Source organism: Artemia sp. Qi Xiang Cuo, chromosome 9 (genome assembly GCF_049724085.1).
Source record: "Artemia sp. Qi Xiang Cuo chromosome 9, ASM4972408v1, whole genome shotgun sequence".
Lineage (NCBI taxonomy): Eukaryota > Metazoa > Arthropoda > Branchiopoda > Anostraca > Artemiidae > Artemia > Artemia sp. Qi Xiang Cuo.
Genome location: NC_142802.1, coordinates 49,003,875 through 49,029,774, shown reverse-complemented (window position 1 = coordinate 49,029,774; position 25,900 = coordinate 49,003,875). Strand labels below are relative to the sequence as shown.

General features: G+C 33.0%; 1 protein-coding gene across 4 annotated transcripts in view; it reads right to left on the bottom strand.

The window, feature by feature from the left end:
• The window catches only part of LOC148948742 (uncharacterized), a 96,675-nt gene that overhangs the window by 14,620 nt on the left and 56,155 nt on the right, over nt 1-25,900 (bottom strand). For all 4 annotated transcript variants that reach the window (XM_089094656.1, XM_089094654.1, XM_089094655.1 and 1 more), the window contains exons 5-7: nt 14,368-14,520; nt 11,555-11,727; nt 3,875-4,063 (exon numbers count right to left, since the gene is read on the bottom strand). In XM_089094656.1, coding sequence (XP_088950782.1) covers nt 3,875-4,063; nt 11,555-11,727; nt 14,368-14,520 — 515 coding nt within the window. The remainder of the gene's footprint in view (nt 1-3,874; nt 4,064-11,554; nt 11,728-14,367; nt 14,521-25,900) is intronic.

Genomic DNA, 25,900 nt, shown 5'->3' with positions numbered 1-25,900 from the left:
AATCAAATCTAAGACTAAGTCCTATTCTGTCCCAAACTTATCAATTGTGAGAACAAAATAATTGTATGTTTGCCGGAACAATAAAGGCAGTGTGAAACCCATTGTTATCAACTACGTCCGTGGGCACCCATTGTTAGGGCGTCATATCGCTGATAGACAGCACGATTTCGGGGTCCAAAAATAAACTATATAAATTGAATTCCAAAATAAAAACTCCAGATTTAAGCTGGAGTAATCTCAATATTGAGTTCGTCCAACGACCCCCAACATATAATCTAGTGACAACACCAATTTGTTACAAAATTGGGCATTCTCTCAGAATTCTTAAATCAGTGTGTTGCCAGGGTCTAATAGACCTTTCCCAAAATTCAATTTCTAGTTGAAATTGACGTGACCTTCATGAAGATGAAGAAAGTTGTGGCATTAGCCTATTTTAGAATTTATTTTAAAAAGATTTCAAATTATTGTGAACAGTAAGTTTGCAATAAGAAAAAACTACAAAGAGCACTCGTAGAAAATAATAAATAAAAAATTAATCATACTTTTATGCCAGTTTTACCAAAATATTTGGTTTGGTGCTCAGCATTAACAAAAATTAGAATTTGCTGAATATAATATTAAAAGCATCCAAATAGAAGTGAGCAGAGTAGTTTGTAAACAAACGATTATACAAAAACATTTTTTAATGCTTATTTTTGGCCATTTGAAAACGGAATAGTTTATAAGAAACCCGCTTTCCACGAAAAGTATAGCCGTTTAAAAATAAAAAAAAAAAAAGCATAAAATAAGATATCAAACTTATAGCGAGCAGAAATTACCAATAACAAATAAATGAAAACTAAAACAAACATATTATAATGAACAACGACGTCAAACTTACAAAAGAAAGGTTATCAAAAGTAACAGTGGTGTCATCCCCTCAAAACCCAAGACCCTAAAATATCTTTTACGCTTTACTGAAAACTGAGTAGAATATATAAATTGAAAATTTTGTCAAGCCAATGGATTTTCCCATTGATCTAACGAAGTTATTACACATTTGAAAGGAATGGATTTAAAAGGAAGAAAAGGTTGAATTGGAATGAGGCATCTTAAAATAGTAAAACTAGATTGAATGCAAAAACACAAGGAATATCCATAAATTTTGTTGCCGTGATATATTACTTATTTTTGTTTAGATCATAATTTATTTTCCGACTTCACTTTTCGTTTAAATTTCTGTTTTCCTTAATTTTCTTTTTTTTTTCACTTAGTAATTTCAATTTGTTTTAAGTCTGATGTCTTATATAAGGCAATTTATCTTGTCTAAAGTTTTAAAACCATTGTTTATTTTTGTTGAACAACTGTATTTTGTAATTTTTACTTCAGTTCATTTTCTGGTAATGTTTTGTTCTGCATATATTGCATAATTGCCTGAAAATACGCAACCAAAAGCTAAGAAATCCTCCAATACGAAATCTACTGGATGTTAATTTTGAAAACTAAGTTTTCCTGATAGAAGTCAAGAGCGAAGTTGAAACTTAATCGCTTACTAGCGTTTTACTGAAAACGCAAACGGACGCAATAAAACTGAGGAGGAGCCAAGTCCTTAAGTTGACTGCAGAAAATAAAAGAATAATTTGTAAACATCTCAATAGTCCTTTACTCGTCATGAAACCAATTAATTTTTGTATACAACTTCAATTCTCTAAAAAACAGAGCAAGCTAGGTTTTTGGTATTCGCTAGTTCTTCAGAATTCTACAAACATAAGGAAATACTACAAGTCAGTTTATTTGAACGTTTTGCAGATGTATGTTGCATCGACTGTGAGGCAATAGTTTCTGCTCGTTTTAAGTTTCAATTTTGTTCTTTAAAAACAAAACTTTCAATTTTATTTTCTGGTTTTTAAATGTAAGCAATAAACATTACAAATAGTTTTTTGTCAAACTTAGGCGATGAAACAAAGAAGTCAACATGAGTTTTTATTATAATCGGACATTAAATATAGGTTAAATATAGGACCTATCTTAAACTTTCCAACAAAAAATATACAATTTTGTCACGCACACAGTCCAAAGGGTAAATTATCCCCAATGTCTTTGAGGAGTTTCAAATAAAAAATTCAACTGTTTATCAAAATATCGTCCCAGATAAAATACACAGAGATATAAGAAAACTCAAGATCACTAAACATTTTAAATATATATTGAATATAATTTACAGAAATTCATGTTAGTGCCATTGCAAATTTTCTGCCGTAATACTACAAAAAAATTTTGAACTTCTCAAAATAAATCATACTTTAGTTATTTGTTGGACTTCAACATTTTAGGACTGATCACTAAAATCGTACTATCATGATTATTATAAAGCTTAAAACAAAAGTCTTCTAAATTCAGGAGGGGGCAGTGCCCACCATACCACCCAAATAGCAGGCCAGTTTGTGACGTCAAAAACAGTGATAAATTAACGTGCATCTTAACAGGGTGGCGGGAGTAAAAGCTTAATGCCCAAAACTTCGTTTGGTTACCCCTATCGACGCCATTGCCAAAAATGTGTTTTCTTAATTTACTTTTACAATTAGGATAAATATAAACAACATTCATCGTCATTCCTGAATAAGGCTTTAATTTGTTGAAAACATTTTGTCACTATCCGGTTACTTTTTCTAAACTTGTTTTTTAATTTTCACTTACTTAGGGGGCTGGGAGAGGGGGCATACAAGAGAAAGATTTTAAAGCATCCAGTTAACAATTTCTGGGCAAAGAGATTTCAATGGTAAGCTAAACTATTGTCCCTTTTCTTATACTCCTGAAAAATTATTTCCGAAATTATATTTTACTGTTAAGATAAATATAAATAACAGTTGTCATTCCAAAATCAAATTCAAATTATTTTTTTTTTCGTTCGGCAGTTTTTTTTTCAAAACGAAGTTTTCAGTTTGAACTTACTAAAGGGGATGAGAGGGGAATTATGCAAGAGGGGAAGTTGTATGCCTCCAGTTAAGGGTTTCTGATCACGGACATTATAATATTACCTTTTTCATGCTTCCTAGCCTTTCAACTGCAGAAATGGCAACAAAAAATATCATTTTGGTGCCATATGGCACTTTACAATGTCATTATCAGGATGAATTTATAAAAATTATTTAGATATAATCGAGAGCTTAGAATGAGGCATTAGATATTTCTCTACGATTTTGCAGTAGCCTCTTAGTCCTGCTAAAAGTAAAAAAAAAAGTAAGTGTGACGGCACTAGACCCTTAAGGTCCAAACCGGCGGCGCTGATCTCCGTTTCGTGGCCCTTCAGCCAGGAAGTGCAATCGGGGCGGGGGGGGGGGCTGGGGGCCAGCCATCCTTAGTCCTGCTAGTCAGCAGATGAGTTATAACTTAGAACACACTGCAGCGTTCATGCCTGCCTCTTTTTAAGATAGGGGCTCACAAAATTGATGTTTTGTGGCACAACATGGCAGGGAAAGAGGAAATGCCATGAGTAAAAAAATTCGAAAGAAAAACTGTAAGCTTAGAAATATATGTGACAATAGAAAAAAGAAGCAATGAAAAAAAAAAAAAAAACAGAGTAAAAACTGATTGAATTTTACCACAGTTTGCACATAATAAGATTCATCAAAGCAAAAAACATATCACTTTCAAGTAAGTTCTCAGTCTTAAGTTGACACATTACTCATCACCACTTTCATTTCTTGAGCTCAAAAATGATAAAAACTTTGTCAAACTTTTTTTTCGGGATACAGAGCTAAAAATTACTCAACAAAACTGTTTAAGCTTAGCCTTAAATTTTTGTTGATAACAATTATTTTATACGGTTCCATATCCTGAAATATTCTAGGTTAATAATTCAATAATATATTCTAGAAATATAGTTCTATCTTACCCAGCACTATCTGAAGCTTTTCTGTTGCCATGTAATCGATCTCTCAGCACAGAAGCTTCACGGTGAAAGGCTCGTAGCTCAAGAAGCAAACCTTCATGCAACGTTGTTACATCTTCGTGAAGGCGCCCTAGTTCGCGACATAGTTCATCTCTCTCTTTTGCAAGCCGTTTCCCCACATTTAGCACATCCCTGAAAACCATGGATAGATACACAGGGATACTTCAGACTATGTTTAGTGCAAAACTAAATCAGTATATTCACAGCATCCCCATAATCAACTAACAAAATAGGGAGAAATAACCAGTTAATTATAATTTCCTATCTTCAGGAATTATCCAGTTGAAGAAACACAAAAAGAGAAACAAAAACACTCTAAACGTTCTTCCTTTCTTTTACATGCAGGACTCATTTGACATAAGTAATTGAAATCACTTAATTAAATTTATTTTAACATTTTATTTTTCTTAGTGCGACAAGGAATTAGCATCTATTATACTCACTAAAGATAAACAGATGAATAAACACTGCTATAAATGACGAATCTAGGCTAATTCACCCCCTCCACCCCACCCCACCCCCCAAAAAAAAAAAATCAACCCCATGGAAAGTTTTCCTGGAAAGCCCCTCTCCACTCCATACTGATGACCCTCTCCCCGGAAAGTTATCCCCATACACAATTAACCCAAGAAAATTCCTCCACATGTAAAATTGAGCATTCATGGGGAAAGTGTGACAAATAAAAAGAATGAAGAAGATATTTTTGAATGTTTTACATTCAAATATATTCCAATGAATTCAAATGAATTCCAAAATATAGGTAGAATATATGGCGTAGAATATTCAACAGTATTTATTTTTATATTTTATTTTTTTTTTTGGGGGGAGGGGGGGTGAGTTATCATAGCAGGCTAAGATAAAGCTAAAAGGAAATAATTTGAAAGATATGAAATTGGTGGCAGCTGTAGAAGAGTTCCTTGATGATGGAAGCACACAGAGATACAAACTGGATCCAAGAAGTACGACTAATTACTTTCCGTGAACTTGGTCTGGAACCGAAATCTACAGTACATGATACTAGTTCACCCTTGCAATCAAGAACGCTTTGACTACACGAGAAGGTTTGTCTTTTAGTTGCTGATTTCTTTTCTATTATTATTATTAAATTAATAAAAAACACGAGTCAAACTCCAAGTCAGAACGAAGGAGATTGTTTCCTTTAATCTTTATCGTGTCCTTCTTTGACAATTCCACCTCCAAGTCCTGAAAACAGGAAAAAAAAAAAATGGAAAGAAAAAAATATATAAAAAAACGAATCCTATTGGATATGCTACAGCATATATTCTACACATATTTTGAAATATAGATATAGTATTTTCATAAACCCTTCTTTTCTCTTTTTTTTTTTTTTTTTTTTTTTTTTGTCTAGCTTTCCTTTTGGCTGCACGATTTTACATGAGGGGGATAGTTTACCGGGGGGATCGTCCACACAAGGGAATGGTCAACGGAGGAATTATCCAGGGAGAGGAATTGTCCACACGGGTCATTGTCCGAGGGGAATTGCCCATGGGGGAGGGGGTTTTTGGGGCAGAACTTTCTGGGGAGGGGGGAATTTGCCGGAGAGAAATTAACAAGACGCCATAAATGACCAGGTTTGATAATTCAACCTCAAGTCTCCCAAAAAAGAAGAATTAAAAGAAACATAAACATAAAAATCAATCCTATAGGATATGCTTTACCATATATTCTATTTATATTTTGGAATATAGGTTGAGTATTCCACAGTTCCTTCTTTTCCCCATTTTTTTTTTTTTTTTTAATTAGTCCCTTTGGCTGCTCGCTTTTAGATGCGGGGGAAAGTTTTCCGGGGAGGGTCGTCCACACAGGGGGGAACTGTCCACGGAGGGATTATCTAGTCTGGAAGAATTGTGCACGCGGGGCTTGGTCCGAGGAGAATTGTCCATGGGAGATGACATTTTCCGGGCAGAATTATCTGTGGAGAGGGGAGCTTCCCGGGGGAAAATCAACCAGACACCATAAATGACAAGGTTAAATTAAGATACGTTTTTAGTCTTTTCTTTGTTTACAAGTGGTCCCGTTTTTAATACAATGCTTCGTAATTATTTTAATATCACAGGGTAAACAAGAATTCATTTCCAACCTGTTTCCACATCCCTAAAAAACCTCAGTTCAGGCAAGGCAACCAACTGAAATCCCCGTTTTAATATGGAAATTTATTAATCCAGAATTAGCGGTTTGGCAAGGGTGTGGTGCTTGAAATATAAACACTTAAATGTTTGAAGTTGGAAGCTACGAATTTTCCCAGTTATTTTCTGACCTTCACCAGAGATCAAGCTTAATTAAAGTTACAGTAGAGACAACACACTTTATTTTAGTTTATGTAATTGGCGCCACCAATGTAACTGAAATAAATGAAATTACAAGGCATGAAAGGAAACAGCAAACCCACATGAATTAAACTTGACCCGTTTAAAAAAAATTTCCATTTCCTGCTAAAAAAAATTCTAGTGGGGAATTCAATTTCCCCCCTAAAAAGTATTTAATAAACATTAGGGAGCATAACATAGGGTTGAAACAAATTTTATAGTACAGTAAAAGTGAAAGTGACAAATGAAACAAGGAGAGGTGCATTTTTAAAGTTTTAAAGAAAAATAATAAGGACCAAGGAAAGGGACGTGGCGCCAGTAAAGGGGTTGCTACCATTTCGACTAACCGTCACAAGCACTAAAAGTCATAACAGCTAACCATCAGAACCACTAACCGTCATAACATCGACAAAAAATGTATAAGTTTATATAATAGTAATAAGTATATAATAGTTTAGAAACAAATTTCGGCTATATATTTGCACATCAGGGGGTGAGGGGTAAAGCATAGCATATATTAAATACGTAGCCTAACCTAACTCAGGTACCTTTTCCCCCTAAACCCCAAAAAACAAAAGTTTTAAAATTTTAGATTTTATGACGGTTAGTGGTTCTGACGGATTTTTTTGTCGATTTTATGGCGGATTTTGTCGATGTCCTGACGTTAGTGGTCCTGATGTTATGACGCCTTGCCCAGTAAAGTTCACAGAAAGAAATGTGGTTAGAATATTTCGTTAGTATAATCAACAAGACATCTTAGGCGCAAAAAAAAAAAGAAATTGAAACAAAGATTAGTGGTGGGGGGGGGAGGGACTAGTATTAATTTTTTTTGCATTCTTACCATATATGTTGCCAGCTGTCAGACATTACCCTCCCTATCTATCCCTCCAGCTAAACATTCAGTTACGATATATCTCCAACTGGTATCTAATCTCGGTCGAGATTCTTTTACTAAATGCCTTCTTGAGTCCACGGTCATCTCATGGGGACACCAAATCCTGACAATATAGGGGGAGGCAAGCCTTTTTCAATTTTTATGAAGATACAAATAAAAGGCGTTTTTTCAATCCTGGATTTATATATATTTTTTTCCATTTTTTAAATGAAAAATATCAGAAAGTATTTTTCAAAGTCTGGAGGGCAGTATCCCCCCCCCCCAGTTGGATATCCTGCCATCTCTTTTTGGTAACTGAAGAATCTGAGATAACTGAGATGATTCCAAAAATTCTTAATACCCGCCATGGCTTCAGTAATCATCCGTATTTTGGAACTACTAAGTAGTAAAAGATATTTAGTCAGCATGGGGTCAAACTTCAGAATAACCTCCTTGGTTTCTTCGGATCCCACCTTTCTAAGCCAAGTTGCTCCGCCCTCTCACAGCTCCGTCCCCTCAAAGCTACTTTCCATAAGATTGAGAGATTGTAATGAAAGGTTCTGGTCCATAGAATATCAGTGGTGCTCCAGCATTAGGTGCCAACTCAGTTTTCGCCTGCCCTTAATATTCTCAAGAGTCTTGAGGCATTCTTAATACATCATTTTTTTAGCTGCCAATTCTGTTCAAAACATTTCAGCATGGAAGACTGTTGCAAATTGTCCTAGATGATACCTTGTTATTTCCTCATTCAAACCAGGGGTATATCACTATTCTAGTCCCCAATTTTCCACTGGTTCATGGACCATCTATATACCAGATGGTTGCCTGTTTCGTCATTTCTTCCTCCTTCACTTCATTTCCATTCTTTATGACAATCTGGAATTGACTTACAACTTTTACCAATGGGACAATATTACCTGTGGGTATCTGGAGCTCCCCACACCTCCAGCATTGCAACTCCAGCAATGTGTCGCAGGTTTCCACCCACCTTTCAATTTTCTAGGTTTGTATCTGCCGTCTCCAAGTCCACTGATCAGTCATTTGCAGCCTGACAGCACTTTTTATTGCTTCTTCTTCTATTGAAGTCCTATATTATACTTAGCTCCACGGATACCTTGGCCGCTCCATGACACCCTGAAGTGATCATAAGACAGGCTAGCCTTTGTACCCTTTTAGCCTTTATTAAAGCTTCGCATGGCTCACACTTTGGGTTGATTTAATGCAAACCACTACACTATATGCAAGTATTGGTCGAATTACAGCCTCGTATAAATACATAATCTTGTCTACACAAGTCCCAGTTTTTCCGAACTTTCTAAATGAAATCAGCTTTCTACCTCAAACGATGGTTGAAAATGATTATCAGTTTTTTCCCCTTTTTAGTGATATCAGGAGAGCATATGATTTTAGAGGAAGAACAACTTCCCACTTTGTTTTATTTGTTTTATTGTTAGAAACGTTTCTAACCCTAGCCTGGGTTAGAAACGTTTGTTGTGAGGGGTAGCCTACTGAGTTTGTTTGATATTTTTTGTGGCTTGGTTTCAAATATATATTTGGAATTTGGTTTAATTTATTGGATTGTCCTATATCCTTTTTTTTGGAGGGGGGGGGTCTATTAAAATAGCTTTTTGTTTGGGTCTTTTAATTATTGTTTTTTCTTCTTTGTTTTGGCTTGTGTGTGTGCGTTTGAAAGGTTGTTTTATTTGTGAATGCTACCACTTCACTCTTTTCAAGAGCAAATTGCAGTTTATTTTTTTGTGACAAAACCTGAATTTTATCCAGCATAATATGTCGCAGCTCAGTCAGAGTCTTTAGCAGGTTATGAGAGATATAAACAAGAAGGAAAACCAAGAATTAAAATCAGGATAAAAAAAAATATATAAATAAAACAAACCAAACATACCGGTCTAATCCAAAAAGCACCGAAATAAAGCAAAATTCAATCCACAAATTGTTATTTCCCGAACATAGGTGAAATTCCAACGAAAAAAAGAAATATATGTGCAACTTATCAATTTGACTCATACTCTTCTGCCTGTTATTTCTACTTGTATTACCAGAGGATGTTGCATAACCGAGTTACTTACTTTAACAATGGATTCATACTTCAAAGTTATATTATGCATACAAATACGGCAAGGAACTAGATATTCACATATGATCATTGTAAACACGTGTAGAACTCTTAGAATTTATTCTTAAGATTATACTGATTAGGAAGTTGTTTATTTAAGAGACATTATAGATTAGACTATATATATATATACAAAAATTCTAACAAAAATAAAGCAAACTTCAACATATAAATTGAGTAAATCTAGTCAAATCTTGAGCGTAACTAAAAATCAGAATATATATGTACATATATTAGCAATAGTTGTGTACGTATTCATTTATTTATGCATGTACGTATTTTTTTGAAAACGACTCAATAATTTTTTCTTCTTTTTTTTTAAATTGGCACGCTGAGATTTAGAAGACATGCAACAACAAGCAACGAATCGCAAATAAAAATAATGGACAAAGAAATCTGCAGATAGAAGAAAAGCGACAGAGATGATCATATCAAATCGTAAACGAAATATGTGGTCAGAAGCGAAGCAGCAGTAAGAATCACAATGAGTTCAAGGAGAAAAAAAATCTTGCAAAATGGATGCTTGATGCATTAAGAGTAAGGAGGAATTGAATTCACGCCAGAATTTTTTGATACAATTGATGTATCAAGAAATCCTTGATGCATATATACAACTTATTGATGTTCTTCTGCCTGTTGTTCTTAAATGAATCACCGGGGAATGTTGTGCAGCCGAGTTATTTTTCTTTTAAATCATATCATGCACATAAATATGGTAGGGAATATGAGACTCAAATATGAATACGTCAACCATAAATAAAATAGGGTTCTTAGGATCCATTCCCAAGATTACATTGATTTCAAACTTGTCTACTTTAAAGACCTACCAAATTGTTTCATAATGGTTACCTTATCAACCGGGGCATCGTTTGGGGGTGGCAAGGGGGGGGGGCAGTTGCCTCCCATCCCAATAATATGGAGAACAAAATATTATATATCCCATGCCCTTTGACTATCCAGATATGGACCTCTCTTGCCCACCCTAAAAATATTCATAAACTATTATGCATGGGGGCTGTTTATGTGCTTGCATATTACAAAAGTTTCTTTGTTATAATAGTTGGGCTGTTTGCATTAGGTAGTTGAGGGCTTTATGCAATGGGCTATTTAGGGGCTGTTTACCATCTCCCATATTACAAAAGTTTCTCCATGTTATATTAGTTGGGCTGGGGGTTCTTTGAATTGAGTTGTTGAGGGCTGAATGCATTGGGATGTTTGGGGGCTGTTCACCTGCTCGTATATTCAGAAAGTTTTTCTATATTATCTTGTACCAATTTATGAAACAAACCAATGGGTTCAACCTCATAACGCATACCTGCATTGGCTGAACATCCCAACCATTTTTTCAGCTTAATGAGTAAAAAGTTATTTCCAACTTATTATCTCCATTTCGAGACAATTAAGGATATTAAAAAAAATAAGCCACTCGTTAAAGCAATTACCTTGGCAGCACAAAATCCTCTTTTAGATCAATAAAGAACTGATAAGCCAGAAACTGTTATATACCCGAATAATGGGATGATTTCTTGACATTTAATTTTCCGTTAAATTGTGAATCCAACCAGTAAAAAACACTTTGTCCCTCGAGTTTTTCCCATATCTGGGTTACTTTCTGATTAGACAGGGGCAAATCTATTACATAATTAGTTTGTTTTCTGGTGATTTTTATCTTCTCTTTAATTTCCCATTTTAATTTTTGGTTTTTATCTTTTCCTTTATTTTTGTTCCCTTTAAAGCCCATGTTCCTTTTTTAATTCTCGTTGTTTTTATTTCTAGTTCTCTCAGTCTTATGCGCTGAATTACCCTGATCAAAAATGTGAAATACCCGCGGAAAATTTTTCTCCGATGAATTCTGCGGGTTTTAGACCTGTTTTCATAGTTCTTGTTATCATTTCTCTTTGAAAGATTTCCAGGACTGATCAGTTACTCTTTTGATCCTGTATACGTTCATTTTTAATTTAAAAATGAACGTTCATTTTTTTACATTTAATGTATAAAAAATATATTATATTTAAATATATTTTATATTTTATTAAATATCTATAAAAATATATTTTATACTTTACATTTAATGTACATAAAAAGCGTTTTTTACGTACAAGATGATTAGTAGTAACTTCAACATTAGCTCTGGAGAAGATTTCTGTAAAAGAAAAAAAAGAAAAAAGAAAGAACCACAAGACTACAGGAGGCAGATGTAGATTAAAAAATAAAACAGTATTAGCTAGGTTCCAAATTGCTTCAGTATGTTCATTTGTTAGAAATAGATCCTCTTTAGTTATTCCTACCTGAAATAGCTCTTTAAGGCCGAGTGATCATTCCTAATGTCCTCTAGTTCAACCGTTGATTCATAGAGATCAGAAGACAATCCCAAAGCAGCTTCATGCAGACGAAGCATATGAACTACGCCTTTATGATTCAGCCTTGCTGCAACATCAAGCGCCCTTAATCCGAAAAAATTCTGCAACAAATAGAACAACGTTAGTCTGAACTCAAGAAAAACAATGTACAAAACATACATAGTAAAGCATCGTATACTAAAACAGACAAATAAGACGTGAAGTATATTTATTTTACAGGTACGAGCGTAGAAGTCTTTGTGGCGGGAGGAGAGAGCGAGTTATTCAAAACGCAAAAAAAACAATCTAATTTCAGGAAAATTACATCAGTTTATGGAACAAATGGATTTTCAAACGAATATCCATTTCGTTTATAAATTTTTTGTCAATGATTAAGGTTTAAGTTATCTTTGTTTCTGTGTATTTGCTTTTTTTTTTCCCCTTTTTTAGCGTACTTTACTCAGCTTGTTTTGTATAGAAGTGGGTTATAAATAAATTATTATTATTATTAAAGCTAAAGAAACATCGAGGGATCGGTCCCCGATGTATTTGCCCGATACAGTATTATGTATCCAAAATTAATTAATATCATATGTAAAAATCCAATATAACAAAAACTACACCTAGCTCTATAGCATCCTCACACGTTCGTTTAAACGAGATGCTACAATAGCACCGGGGTTGTTCGGCATAGTTGGAACGTCTGAGGAATCAACAATTACTAAGAAAGGTAACTACTCCTTACTTGCAACAAGTAATTTGGTAATTTGGTTGTTTTATTTCCTTTTTTGTTTGTTTTGTGCGTTTGTTATATATTTGGTGGCCCAGTATCAAGTGCTTTCATGTCTTTCTTTGGGCAGGCACTTGGATTGATGTTATGTGTTATATCATTTTGTAATTAAACGAATTGAACTAAATAATAGGTTTCTTTAGCATAAAGCTAGAGTACACACAGGGAGTTTTAATTTTTAACGGCCTAGACAGTTCTTTAAACGAAAATTTTTGTGTTACTATTGCAACTATTACTTTTTGCTATGTTTTATTATAAATAATAGCTCAGGTTGCTACTATAACAGTCGTCAAGAGTTTCAACAACTCTTGATCACAGCTACATTATTAAAATAGGAAGATTTAGTACATTAATTGAGGGCCATTCTTTTTTCCTAGTTTAGTATATTTGTGAACTTATTTTTACTTTTACGGTACAGGTAAAAATATGGTGTTTGATCGTTTGGACACTGTCATCATCTTGTTTAAGTGATTACAAACTTCAGCAAATTAGTTTACGTAATATTATATTTAATATTGTTAGTTTACCTAACATATATATATATATATATGTTAACATATATATATATATGTAATCATATCATAAATGATATGATTCAATAGCCGAGAAAACAAGGGTAATATTAGCCAGTGGACAGAAAAGAAGCGAAAAGAACAAAAGCAGATATTTTGGCAAGGAGCTCCACCAAGCCATCTTCAGTGCTCAAAAAAAAAAGAAGAAAAACAGAAGAAAAAAAAGGATGAAAAAAAGAAGAAAAGTTAGTTTTCTTTTACAAAACGAATTTATATTTTTCTTTCTTGTTTGTCATAAGCCATGTAAAGCCAGTGTGGTCTTCGAATGTATTTAAGTGAAGGACTTTCAATTAAGAATTGATTATTAGACGACATTCGTCTTCAGATATTGGGGGTTATGTACTTCTACTGACTATGTATTTTTCTTTTATTTTTAGCAGTTTCTACCTATAGTGGCATGATTATGAAAGGCGAATAATAACTCTGAAGAACAAATTAGGTTCGATAAGCTTATATTGAGGGTAAAATCTTGTCTATGCTCTCAAATAATAAGATTATTTGAAGGTAAGAAAATTTGCCTCCATGCAATAATTCAGCGAGTATAAATAAAAATTAATGAAGTAGTTTATTACTTATTATAGTAAAGAGCATCTGCAGCAATATGAGATTGAAATGTTAGGGATAGATATATAGTACTAATTAGGGTGTATAAGATGATAATTTAACTTCTAATCCGTAAGGATGCCAACGATTAAGAAGGACAAGGCTCGATTGACTACAAAGTCAATATAACATTTTAAAATTCCTACCTTGGATTCCTGACAGAAGCGTTGCTCCTGCAACACTTCTGTTGGCGAAGCCGACAAAGGGCTTCTGCAACACTTGACGTTGCCTATGCGACTTAAATCTAGTTGTTATTCCAATTCGTTTCTTAAATGTACACAGTGCTCTAGCATCTCGTATATTGTTCTAATCTATTTATTATTTTGTTCATGATCATTTGCTTTAAAGTTTAGTACTTTCAAAGGCATTTGATTATTTTAGGAGTGGAAACAACTGTGATTTCGTTAAAACTGTTACTGAAATATTACATAAATTCACATTCTTAATTACTAACCAATTCTTGCTAAGTCCCCAATACGAGTATAATTCATTAAAGACAACATTATAATCCTTGCACAAAAGTCGTTTTTTCTCATATAGCTTTTCTGCAATAACACATCTCCATAACCGGCTTAATGATTTTTAAAATGAAATCATTTCTAGACAACGTAGTTATCCAAAGGCTAGCGTTTTAAAAAGACGATTTATCTCTCTACTTAATTGCTACTATAAAAGACAGTTAAACTATGATGTAAGCATCAAAACTTGCGAGATTTCACACTTAGTAATCAGCACTTAACCTACATTGAAAAATCAAATACGACTGGATCCTCAACAAGTGCGAAATAACAACTTACTTTAATTGAAATGTTTGCCCCCCGCTGAAGCAGTAAAGCAACAGAGGCTATGAATCCCTTTCTTGCCGCAATATGAAGCGGCGTGTCTCCGTGTCGATCCTTAATATTCACATCCAACGAACATGACTCAAAGAGCCACTGCAAAACATCCAGCTAGAAATAAAGAATACGTCTTATCAAACTAAGAATTATTGATGGCTCCAAAAAGTTTATGTTCATTCTTTTTTTATTAAAGTGCCGAATGCACAAATTATATTGAAAATATAAAAAACATAAAGGGCAAATTGTAAAAATCTCCAGATTTAGGGAGTTACAGCATAGGCCCTAAGGCTCTCTTCCTTGCATACGGCCCATTGACTCCCATATCCCAAAATGGACTCCTCTGCCTACTTTTTCAGTTGTTTCCACGTGTATTTTACATTTGTAACTTTTCGAACAGTTAGACAAAATCTAAGTCACAACTAAAGTTTTAACTAACGTCCAAAGCTAGTCTAGCCAGACCCATGGCCCCATCGATTTGAACTCAGTCAAGATTGGCAAATAATAATATTATTAAGAAAACTACAATATGGGCTGGTTTGTGTCAAAAGTGAACCTGACCACACTCACAGCAGCTGATCCAAGTGGCGGCCTCCTCCCTCGTCAGTTGCAGTGTTACTTTACATTTATTAAAGTCGTCCAAGAAAAAAAGTCTGTGAAATATTTTCGTTAAGCAATTCTAGTTTTTTTTAAAGGGCTTCAGGTTAGGTCGTCACCCAAGAGAGACACCCAAAACACCGTTTCAAGTCATTTTCCGTCGTCTTGCTAATATACCCCAGCCCCCACCACTACGTTAGGGGGGTGCCCCCATCACCCTCACCTGAATCCACTACTGAGCTCTTACTTCTCACCGAGTTTGCTTGGGATCCAACGTCCTCTTTTTGTAGATATGCTTACGACAAAAATTTAGGATAAATGGTTTAGATTTAGGTAGAATTTCTGGTAGATGTCCGGTTACAGGAATTTTGGCCAACATTTCTCACAGATATGGTAGTTGATTGGTCTCTGAAACATTGTAAGTAGTACACAAGCTCTAACTTCCTAGTATGTTCGATTGAGACGCAACAACATGTATTGTTAGATATTGTGCTGAAAAAACCTTAAGGATCCATTACCTCCCCTACATAGCTAGGATAGACAAGGAACTAGCGAAAGGCATAACTAGGACACTTGCTATTGGTTACCACCAAGTTTGATTGAGATCCAACAGCGCTTTTACTGTCCCAAAAGAGATCTAATAGGAACTGAACCCCCCCCCCATAAAAAAAACTATAACATCTACTCTTACTAAGCTTGATGAGATACGATAACCCATTCTGGTAGATACTGAGATAAAATTAATACAGAGATCTTTTCCTCCCACAGAGGTCAGAATGGGTATGTGCCCAAAGGTACAAGTAGGACACTTATGTCATTTCCGAACAACTTTGGTCGTTATATGACAACTTCTTCAGTTAGACATCCTAATCAAAAGAACTTTGCCTCCCCCCACTCCTCAAATGTCGGATTTCCTCCTTTCCTTCAAAAGCATAAGACAGTAGCCCTTACTTCCCAAGAAGTTTGACAAATATCAACTACCCTTTCTGGTAGATGACGCAGAGGATAGATTGTATAATGACACCAGAGGGCGTTTTTAGACACTTCCTCTTACATTACATATCTTGCGTTTTTGAAACTTCTCAAAGAGTTTGACTGATATTCGATAAGTCGTACGGGAAAATATCACAATAAGAGTTTATAGACTTCTTCAACCCTTGTGTCAACAGGAGGTAAGTCCCCCCAAAATATAAAAAAATAGAACACTTTACTCTTACTTCTTACCAAGTTTATGTGACATCAGACAATACGTTTTGTTAAATGTCATAATGGCAACGATTGAAGGAGAAGGCAAGAGGCACCTTCCACCATGTTTCGTCGGAGTCCTAACAACCTCTTCTGTCACAATTCTGATGGGCAGAATTCAAGGACCTTCTTCCTTCCCTCTCCCCCAAAAGTAGAATCCGGTCAGATATCCCATCAAGTTTTGTAAAGATCCAACAAACCTTTATGTCAGATTCCCTGATAACAATGAGTTTAAGACCACCTCCTAAGATCTCCAAAACAAGTTGAATTTTGTCCTAACACCAAAAAGTCACGACAACGATTCGTCTTGACTCCTATCAAGTTTGACTGAGATCCTACAAAATCTTCTGGTAGATGTCTTGATGAAAAGATCCTTGGAAAATTGGTCCCTTCTTCTCCAGCCTGAGTCAAATCACAGATGTACTTGTTTCAGCCTAATTCGCGGCCCAATTTTTATTTGCATACACAATGTTAAACAACAATCCAAACCAATAACTTAAAAAAAGCCACAAAATGGAAACTTGGATTTTGAGATCCGCTTTTCTAAAATTATTTAACGGAAATCTTGCAGTAGTAGTAGTTGTATATTTAGGAACTCTATGAACATGAACAGTATCATGCCAACATTAACTGGTTATAATCAAGGTGATACTAGAACTCATTCTGTTCCTTTCAAAAATATCCTGCGTACGATACAAATGTCCATAAATCTTATTAACACAAGTATTGAGTGATTTTTTTTCTCTCTCTTAAAATCTGCGCAGTAATGCTGAATCAGGGACTTGAAACGAAAGATGAATAGGCAGCAGTTTGAATAGAAGGACTGGAAATTTTTCGCATGACTAGGCTATTGTTGGATCAGTCACAGGTGTGATGAGATACCAACTATTACCGGGTGATGATGCTTGAGACAAATTAGAAATTTTGAAGATCACTACTCGAATGTTTATAAGACACATAAACTGACTCTCCTACTGAGGTTTTCTAAGTCCCCCACTAGGTGGATTTAGATGTTTGGATGCTCATCTTCCTCCTTTGAAGATGTAGGTCAATTTTGTCACGTGAAAAAGAAAAATTATTTCGGAACATGCAAATTAATGATTGAGCCTGCCAGAATAGAAGTTCAACCCGGGATAATCGATATAGAGGAAAATTTAAAGTCGAAAAAGGCACCAAGCAAGAAGCTGCTTACAATATATCAGAATTTATTACTGTTTGAATATGAAATAGCATTATTAGCCAGTAAACTACATACAGTAAAGAAAAACGGTACTTGTCTATTAAACGAAACACACTCAAGAGTTACGCTTAGGTTAGATCTGAGAAAACTGGTTTCACACCGGTGACAAAATATATGGGAAATATATAACTGGGCTATATATTTGCACATTGGGGGGGGGGGGGGGTAAAGAATTTGGACAGCGCCAGTAGAGGGGGGGGGGTGCTACTCGTGTCACCCACCCCTGCTGCCACCTATAACTTTTTTGCACCCCATATATGGGCAAAGAACCACGTGGTTTATGGTTTTCTCACTGAGAATGAAAAAACTCGAATTTTTTTCACTTGGAAAAACAGGAACTTTGTCACATTTATGTCTGTTTTCATGGATGTTTATGTGTGTTGATCGATTTATTTGATGTTTTGATGGATTTTGTCAGTGAGAATTTGAAAAACAGGAACTATCTCACAGTTTTGTATGTTTTTATGGTTTTTGTCGGTGAGAATTTTAAAAAACAGGAACTTTCTCACTGAGAAAACCATAAACCACGTGGTCCTGTCAGCATTTTTAATGCTGACGGGGCACCAAATATGGGCATGGAATCCCCTGGGAAATTGATTGCGTAATCGATTGGGAATTTGGAACGCCTGTGCTGTCAGTCATTAATCAAATTGTTTCCAGGCAAAGTTTAATAATGTCTGATAGGTACTGTCAACATTTCTCCAGAAATAGATCCAAGCCATTAATGTCTTTGCCTCGGAAACAACTCTTTTGGTCGAACTCCAAAGATATTAATAACCAAACGCCATGGAAACAGTTCTCCAAGAAACATCTTAGCGATGAATTGTTTTAGCGCGGGAATCAGGTTTCTTATTAATGTGAAATGCGTTAGCGCAGAGATGCCAAAAACAAAAGGAACATGCTGAAATTACGTTTAGGGATTATTTGGGCGAAACCGTTTTAGACAGGTTATGGAATTATTTCGGCAAAACAGTTAGAGACATTCTAAAAGATGATTATAGAAGAGAATTTGAGGGTGAAACTCTGTGGTCTTTATAATACACAAGTTCCATTTGAACAGTGTTGTGAGGTCCTCTACCCCAACCCCAAAGGGTTCCGATCCCCCCCCCCCACCCCGCAGGGAGCCCCCGGTACTCAAAGGTCCCCCAAGCTCCCAAAGAGCCCCAGCCCCCCAAACGCCCTCCTCAGACCCTCAAAGGCCCTCCCCTGGTCCTCAAAGGGCCCCCGGACCCCCAAAGGGCCCCCCCGGACCCCAGAGGCCCACACCCGGTCCTCAAAGGCCCCCCGGACCCGAGAAGCGCCGCGGGCCAGGAATGCGCCGCATGGGGATGTGCAGCAGGGATGCGCCGCATGGATTCGCCGCAGGGATGCGCCGCAGGAATGCGCCGCATGGGGATGCGCCGCAGGGATGCGCCGCAGGGATGCGCCGTTTTTTGTTAGAGTTCTAGTTTACTTTAATTTTAGTTAAGAGTTTGATGTTTCACCTTTTGAGTTTCAGTTAGAGTTCTTGTTTAGTTTTAGTTAAGAGTTTAGAGTTTTTAGCTTAGAGTTTTTGTTGAAGTTCTAGTTTAGTTTAGTTTTAGTTAATAGTTTAGAGTTTTAGCTTATAGTCTTATATTAGAGTTTTTGTTATAGTTATATTTTAGTTTTATTTTATTTTAGATTTTTTTGTTTTACCTTTGAGTTTAAGTTAGAGTTCTAGTTTAGTTTAGTTTTAGTTAAGAATTTAGAGTTTTTAGCTTAGAGTCTTAGCTTAGAGTTTTTGTTGAAGTTCTAGTTTAGTTTAGTTTTAGTTAATAGTTTAGAGTTTTAGCTTAGGTCTTAGCTTAGAGTTTTTGTTAGAGTTCTAGTTTATTTTAATTTTATTTTAGAGTTTAGAGTTTTAGCTTAGTCTTAGCTTAGAGTTTTTTTGTTAGAGTTCTATTTTATTTTAATTTTATTTAAGAGTTTTATTTTTTTACCTATTATTATCAGTTAGAGTTCTATTTTAGTTTTATTTAAGAGTTTGGTGTTTAAAATTATAGTATTATCTTAGAGTTTTAATTTGAGTTCTAGTTTAGTTTAGTTTTAGTTAATAGTTTAGAGTTTTAGCTTAGAGTATTAGCTTAGAGTTTTTGTTAGAGTTCTAGTTTATTTTAATTTTATTTTAGATTTTAGAGTTTTAGCTTATTATTATCTTATAGTTTTTTTTGTTAGAGTTCTATTTTAGTTTAATTTTATTTAATAGTTTGTTTTTTTTACCTTTTATTTTCAGTTATAGTTTTATTTTAGTTTTAGTTAAGAGTTTGGTGTTTTATCTTAGAGTCTTATATTATAGTTTTAATTTGAGTTCTAGTTTAGTTTAGTTTTAGTTAAGATTTTAGAATTTTAGCTTAGAGGTTTTTGTTAGAGTTCTAGTTTAGTTTAATTTTAGTTAAGAGTTTGATGTTTTACCTTTGAGTTTCAGTTAGAGTTCTAGTTTAGTTTTAGTTAATAGTTTAGAATTTTGGCTTAGAGTCTTAGCTTAGAGTTTTTGTTAGAGTTCTAGTTTAGTTTAATTTTATTTTAGAGTTTAGAGTTTTAGCTTAGTCTTAGCTTAGAGTTTTTTTAGTTAGAGTTCTAGTTTAGTTTAATTTTAGTTAAGAGTTTGGTGTTTTACCTTAGAGTCTTAGCTTAGAGTTTTAATTTGAGTTCTAGTTTAGTTTAGTTAAGATTTTAGAATTTTAGATTAGAGTTTTTTTGTTAGAGTTCTAGTTTAGTTTAATTTTAGCTAAGAGTTTGATTTTTTTTTACCTATGAGTTTCAGTTAGAGTTATAGTTTAGTTTTAGTTAAGAGTTTAGAGTTTTTAGCTTAGAGTTTTTGTTGAAGTTCTAGCTTAGTTTAGTTTTAGTTTAGAGTTTATTGTCTTTGCTTAGAGTCTTAGCTTAGAGTTTTTGTTAGGTTTCTGGTTTAGTTTATTTTTAGTTAAGAGTTTAGAGTTTTAGCTTATAGTCTTAGATTATAGTTGTTTTTGTATTTCTGGTTTAGTTTAGTTTTATTTAAGATTTTAGTGTTTTACATTATAGTCTTAGCTTAGAGTTTTTGTTAGAGTTCTAGTTATGTGTGTAAGTTTTTGTGTGTGTGTGTAAGTTTTTGTGTGTGTGTAAGTTTTTGTGTTTGTGTAAGTGTTTGTGTGTGTGTGTGTAAGATTTTTTGTGTGTGTGTAAGTTTATGTGTGTGTGTTAGTTTTTTTTTTTGTGTAATATTTTTTTTTTGTTTTCGTTTTTTTTGTGTGTGTGTATATTTGTGTATATGTGTTTGTTTTTTTGTGTGTGTGTAAGTTTGTGTTTGTGTTTTAGTTTTTGTGTGTGTGTAATTGTTTGTGTGTGTGTGTAAGTTTATTTGTGCGTGTGTTTTTATGTGGGTGTAAGTTTTTGTGTGTGTGTAATTTTTTGTGTGTGTGTTAGTTTTTGTGTTTTTAAGTTTTTGTGTGTGTGTTAGTTTTTGTGTGTGTTTATGTTTTTGTGTGTGTTTTATTTTTTTTTTGTGTGTGTTATTTTTTTTGTGTTTGTAAGTTTTTGTGTGTGTGTAAGTTTTTGTGTGTGTGTGTGTAATATTTTGTGTGTGTGTTTAAGTTTATGTGTGTGTGTATGTTTTTGTGTGTATATAAGTTTTTGTGTGTGTGTAAGCTTTTGTGTGTGTAAGTTTTTTTTTGTGTGTAAGTTTTTTTGTGTGGGTGTAAGTTTTTGTGTGTTTGTAAGTTTTTGTGTGTGTGTAAGTTTTTGTGTGTGTGTAAGTTTTTTGTGTGTGTAAATTTTTTTGTGTGTGTAAGTTTTTTTGTCTTTGTAATTTTTTGTGTGTGTGTAAGTTTTTGTGTGAGTGTAAGTTTTTGTGTGTGTAAGTTTTTTTGTGTGTGTAAGTTTTTTTGTGTGTGTAAGTTTTTGTGTGTGTACCCATATCAATTCTATTTTCCTAAAATAATATAAAAATTTTCACTTCAATTCAGATTTTTCTCAAACAGATTAAAGAATTTAAAATACTGTTCTAAATTTTTCATAGAAGATAGAAAAGTTCCAGTTCTCTTCTGAATTTTACCAAAGAACATAATTCAATTATAATTTAACAGAAGAAAATAAAAATCTCTCACTTCTGTTTCAAGTTCACCGAGACATAAAAAATTTAAAGTTCAGTTGGAAATTTTTTTATAGAAGATAGGAAAAGTTATGCTTTAATAGTGATTATTCTCTATGAAGATAAAAGGTTTCACTTTAATTCTAAATTTTCTTAAATTAAATTCCGACCTTTATCAAAGAGATTAAAAAATTTAAAGTTCTTTTCCAAACATTTTCCCGGAAGAAGAAAAGTTCAACTTCGATTCTGAATTTTCTCAATGAAAATGAAATAAGTTATTGATCAATTCTATTTTCCCGAAATAATATAAAAAGTTTCCACTTCAGTTCAGATTTTTCTCAAAGAGATTAAAAAATTTAAAATACTGTTCCAAATTTTTCATAGAAGATAGAAAAGTTCAAGTTCTCTTCTGAATTTTACCAAAGAACACAATTCAATTCTAATTTCTCCAAAGAAAATAAAAAGCTTACACAGATTATTTTCCATGAAGATAAAAAGTTTCACTTTAATTCTAAATTTTCTTAAATTCAATTCCGACCTGTCTCAAAGAGATGAAAAATTTAAAGTTCTGTTCCAAATATTTTCCCGGAAGAAGAAAAGTTAAACATCGATTCTGAATTTTATCAATGAAAATTAAATAATCTAATGATCAATTCTATTTTCATAAGATAATATAAAATTTTACTCTTCAATTCAGATTTTTCTCAAAGAGAAGAAAAAATTTAAAATACAGTTCCAAATTTTTCTTACAAGATAGACAAGTTCAAGTTCTCTTCTGAATTTTACCAAAGAACATAATTCAATTCTAATTTCTCCAGAGAAAATGAAAAGCTTCCACTTCAGTTTTAAGTTGACCAAGACAAAAAAAATTTAAAGTTCAGTTCTAAATTTTTTAAGTTAGGTTAGGTTAGCCTACGTACGCGCGCGCACGTAGGCTAACCTAACCTAACCTAACTTAATCTAGCCTCACCTAACCTAATTTAATCTTTTTACCATGTTTAAGTTAGGTTAGGTTAGCTTATCATGAACGCTCGTGATAAGTTTACCTAACCTAACCTAACTTAAACATGGAGAAATGTTTCTAATTATTTATTAATATTTATTTATACCTAACCTAACCTAACCTATTGTTTTTGGTGGTTAGATGAATGAACTGAATTTAAGCAAAAATTAGAAATAAAGTGAAAGTTTTTATCTTCAAGGTAAATAATCACAATCGTAGTATATCCATTCCTATATTGTGATGAAAAATTTTTAATTGAACATCAAATTTTTTTTGTCTTTGAGGAATGGGGAACTGAAATGGAAAGCCGATTAGCTTTCAATGGTAAATTGTATAAATGAGCAAATATTGTTTCCTCTTCTTTATGCAAAATATGAAGGGATCTTTTAAATTTTACACTTCTGCGAGAAAACCCAAAATTAAATTGGAGATTCATATCTTAATGACATATAATCAAAATAGAAGTACAACTTTTCCTGTCTTCTAAGAAAAATTTGGAACAATATTTTAAATTTTTTCATCTCTTTGAGAAAAATCTGAATTGAAGTGGAAAATCTTATATTATTTTAGGAAAATGGAATTAATCAATAACTTATTTCATTTTCATTGAGAAAATTCAGAATCGTAATTGAACTTTTCTTATTCCGGAAAAATATTTGGAACAGAACTTTAAATTTTTTCATCTCTTTGAGAAAGGTCGGAATTGAGTTTAAGAAAATTTAGAATTAAAGTGAAACTTTTTATCTTCATGAAAATAATCAAAATCATAGTATAACTTTTTCTATCTTCTATGGAAAAATTTAGAACTGGACTTTAAATTTTTTATGTCTTGGTGAACTTAAAACTGACGTAGAAGCTTTTTATTTTCTCTGGAGAAATTAGAATTGAATTATGTTCTTTGGTAAAATTCAGAAGAGAACTTGAACTTTTCTATCTTCTATGACAAAATTTGAAACTGTATTTAAAATTTTTTCATATGTTTGAGAAAAATCTGAACTGAAGTGGAAAATTCTCTTATTATTTTTGTGAAATAGAATTGATCAATAACTTATTTCATTTTCATTGCGAAAATTCAGAATCGAAGTTGAGCTTTTCTTCACTTCTTTGAGAAAATTTAAAATTGAAGTGAAACTTTTTATCTTCATAGAAAATAATTACAATCATAGTATAACTTTTCCTATTTTCTATGTAAAATTCTTTTTATCTTCATGGAAAATAATCTGTGGAAGCTTTTTATTTTCTCTGGAGAAATTAGAATTGAATTGTGTTCTTTGGTAAAATTAAGAAGAGAACTTGAACTTTTCTATATTCGATTAAAAATTTGGAACTGTATTTAAAATTTTTTCATCTCTTTCAGAAAAATCTGAACTGAAGTTAAAACTTTTTATATTATTTTGGGACAACGGAACTGATCAATAACTTATTTCATTTTCTTTGAGAAAATTCAGACTCGAAGTTGAACTTTTCTTCCTACGGAAAAATATTTGGAACAGAACTTTAAATTTTTTCATCTCATTGAGAAAAGTCGGAATTGAATTTAAGAAAATTTAGAATTAAAGTGAAACTTTTTATCTTCATAGAAAATAATCAAAATCATAGTATAACTTTTCATAGCTTCTACGGAAAAATTTAGAACTGAACTTTAAATTTTTTATGTCTTGGTGAACTTAAAACTGAAGTGGAAGCTTTTTATTTTCTCTGGAGAAATTAGAATTGAATTATGTTCTTTGGTAAAAATCAGAAGAGAACTTGAATATTCACGATCAGAGTATAACTTTTCCTATCTTCAATGAAAAATTTGGAACAGAACCTTAAATTTTTTCATATCTATGTGAAATGCCAGAACTGAATTTAATAAAATTTAGAATTAAAGTGAAACTTTTCATCTTCACGGAAAATAATCACAATCATAGTATAAATTTTCCTATCTTATACGGAAAAATTTAGAACTGAACTTTAAATTTTTTTTTGTCTTGGTCAACTTAAAACTGAAGTGGAAGCTTTTTATTTTCTCTGGAGAAATTAGAATTGAATTATGTTCTTTGGTAAAATTCAGATGAGAACTTGAACTTTTCTATCTTGTAAGAAAAATTTGGAACAGTATTTTAAATTTTTTCATCTCTGAGAAAAATCTGAATTGAAGTGTAAAATTTTATATTATTTTAGGAAAATAGAATTGATCAATAACTTATTTCATTTTCATTGAGAAAATTCAGAATCGAAGTTGAACTTTTCTTCTTCCGGGAAAATATTTGGAACAGAACTTTAAATTTTTTCATCTCTTTGAGAACGGTCGGAATTGAATTTAAGAAAATTTAGAATTAAAGTGAAACTTTTTATCTTCATGGAAAATAATCTGTGGAAACTTTTTATTTTCTCTGGAGAAATTAGAATTGAATTGTGTTCTTTGGTAAAATTCAGAAGAGAACTTGAACTTTTCTATCTTCTTTGAAAAAGTTGGAACAGTATTTTAAATTTTTCATCTCTTTGAGAAAAATCTGAACTGAAGTGGAAACTTTTTATATTATTTCGGGAAAATAGAATTGATCAATAACTTATCTCATTTTCATTGAGAAAATTCAGAATCGAAGTTGAACTTTTCTTCTTCCGGGAAAATATTTGGAACAGAACTTTAAATTTTTTCATCTCTTTGAGAAAGGTCGGAATTGAATTTAAGAAAATTTAGAATTAAAGTGAAACTTTTTATCTTCATGGAAAATAATCAGAAGCATAGTATAACTTTTCCTATCTTCTACGGAAAAATTTAGAAGGGAACTTTAAATTTTTCATGTCTTGGTGAACTTAAAACTGAAGTGGAAGCTTTTTATTTTTTCTGGAGAAATTAGAATTGAATTATGTTCTTTGGTAAAATTCAGAAGAGAACTTGAACTTTTCTATCTTCTATGAAAAATTTAGAACAGTATTTTAAATTCTTTCATCTGTTTTAGAAAAATCTGAATTTAAGTGGAAATTTTTATATTATTTTAGGAAAATAGAATTGATATTGGTACAAACACAAAAACTCACACACACACAAAAACTTACACACACAAAAAAACTTACACACACAAAAAAACTTACACACACACAAAAACTTACACACACAAAAAAACTTACACACACACAAAAACTTAAACACACACAAAAAAACTTACACACACACAAAAACTTACAAAAACAAAAAAACTTACACAAACAAAAAAACTTACACACACAAAAAAACTTACACACACAAAAACTTACACACACACAAAAACTGACACACACAAAAAAACTTACACACCCACAAAAAAACTTACAAATACAAATAAACTTACAC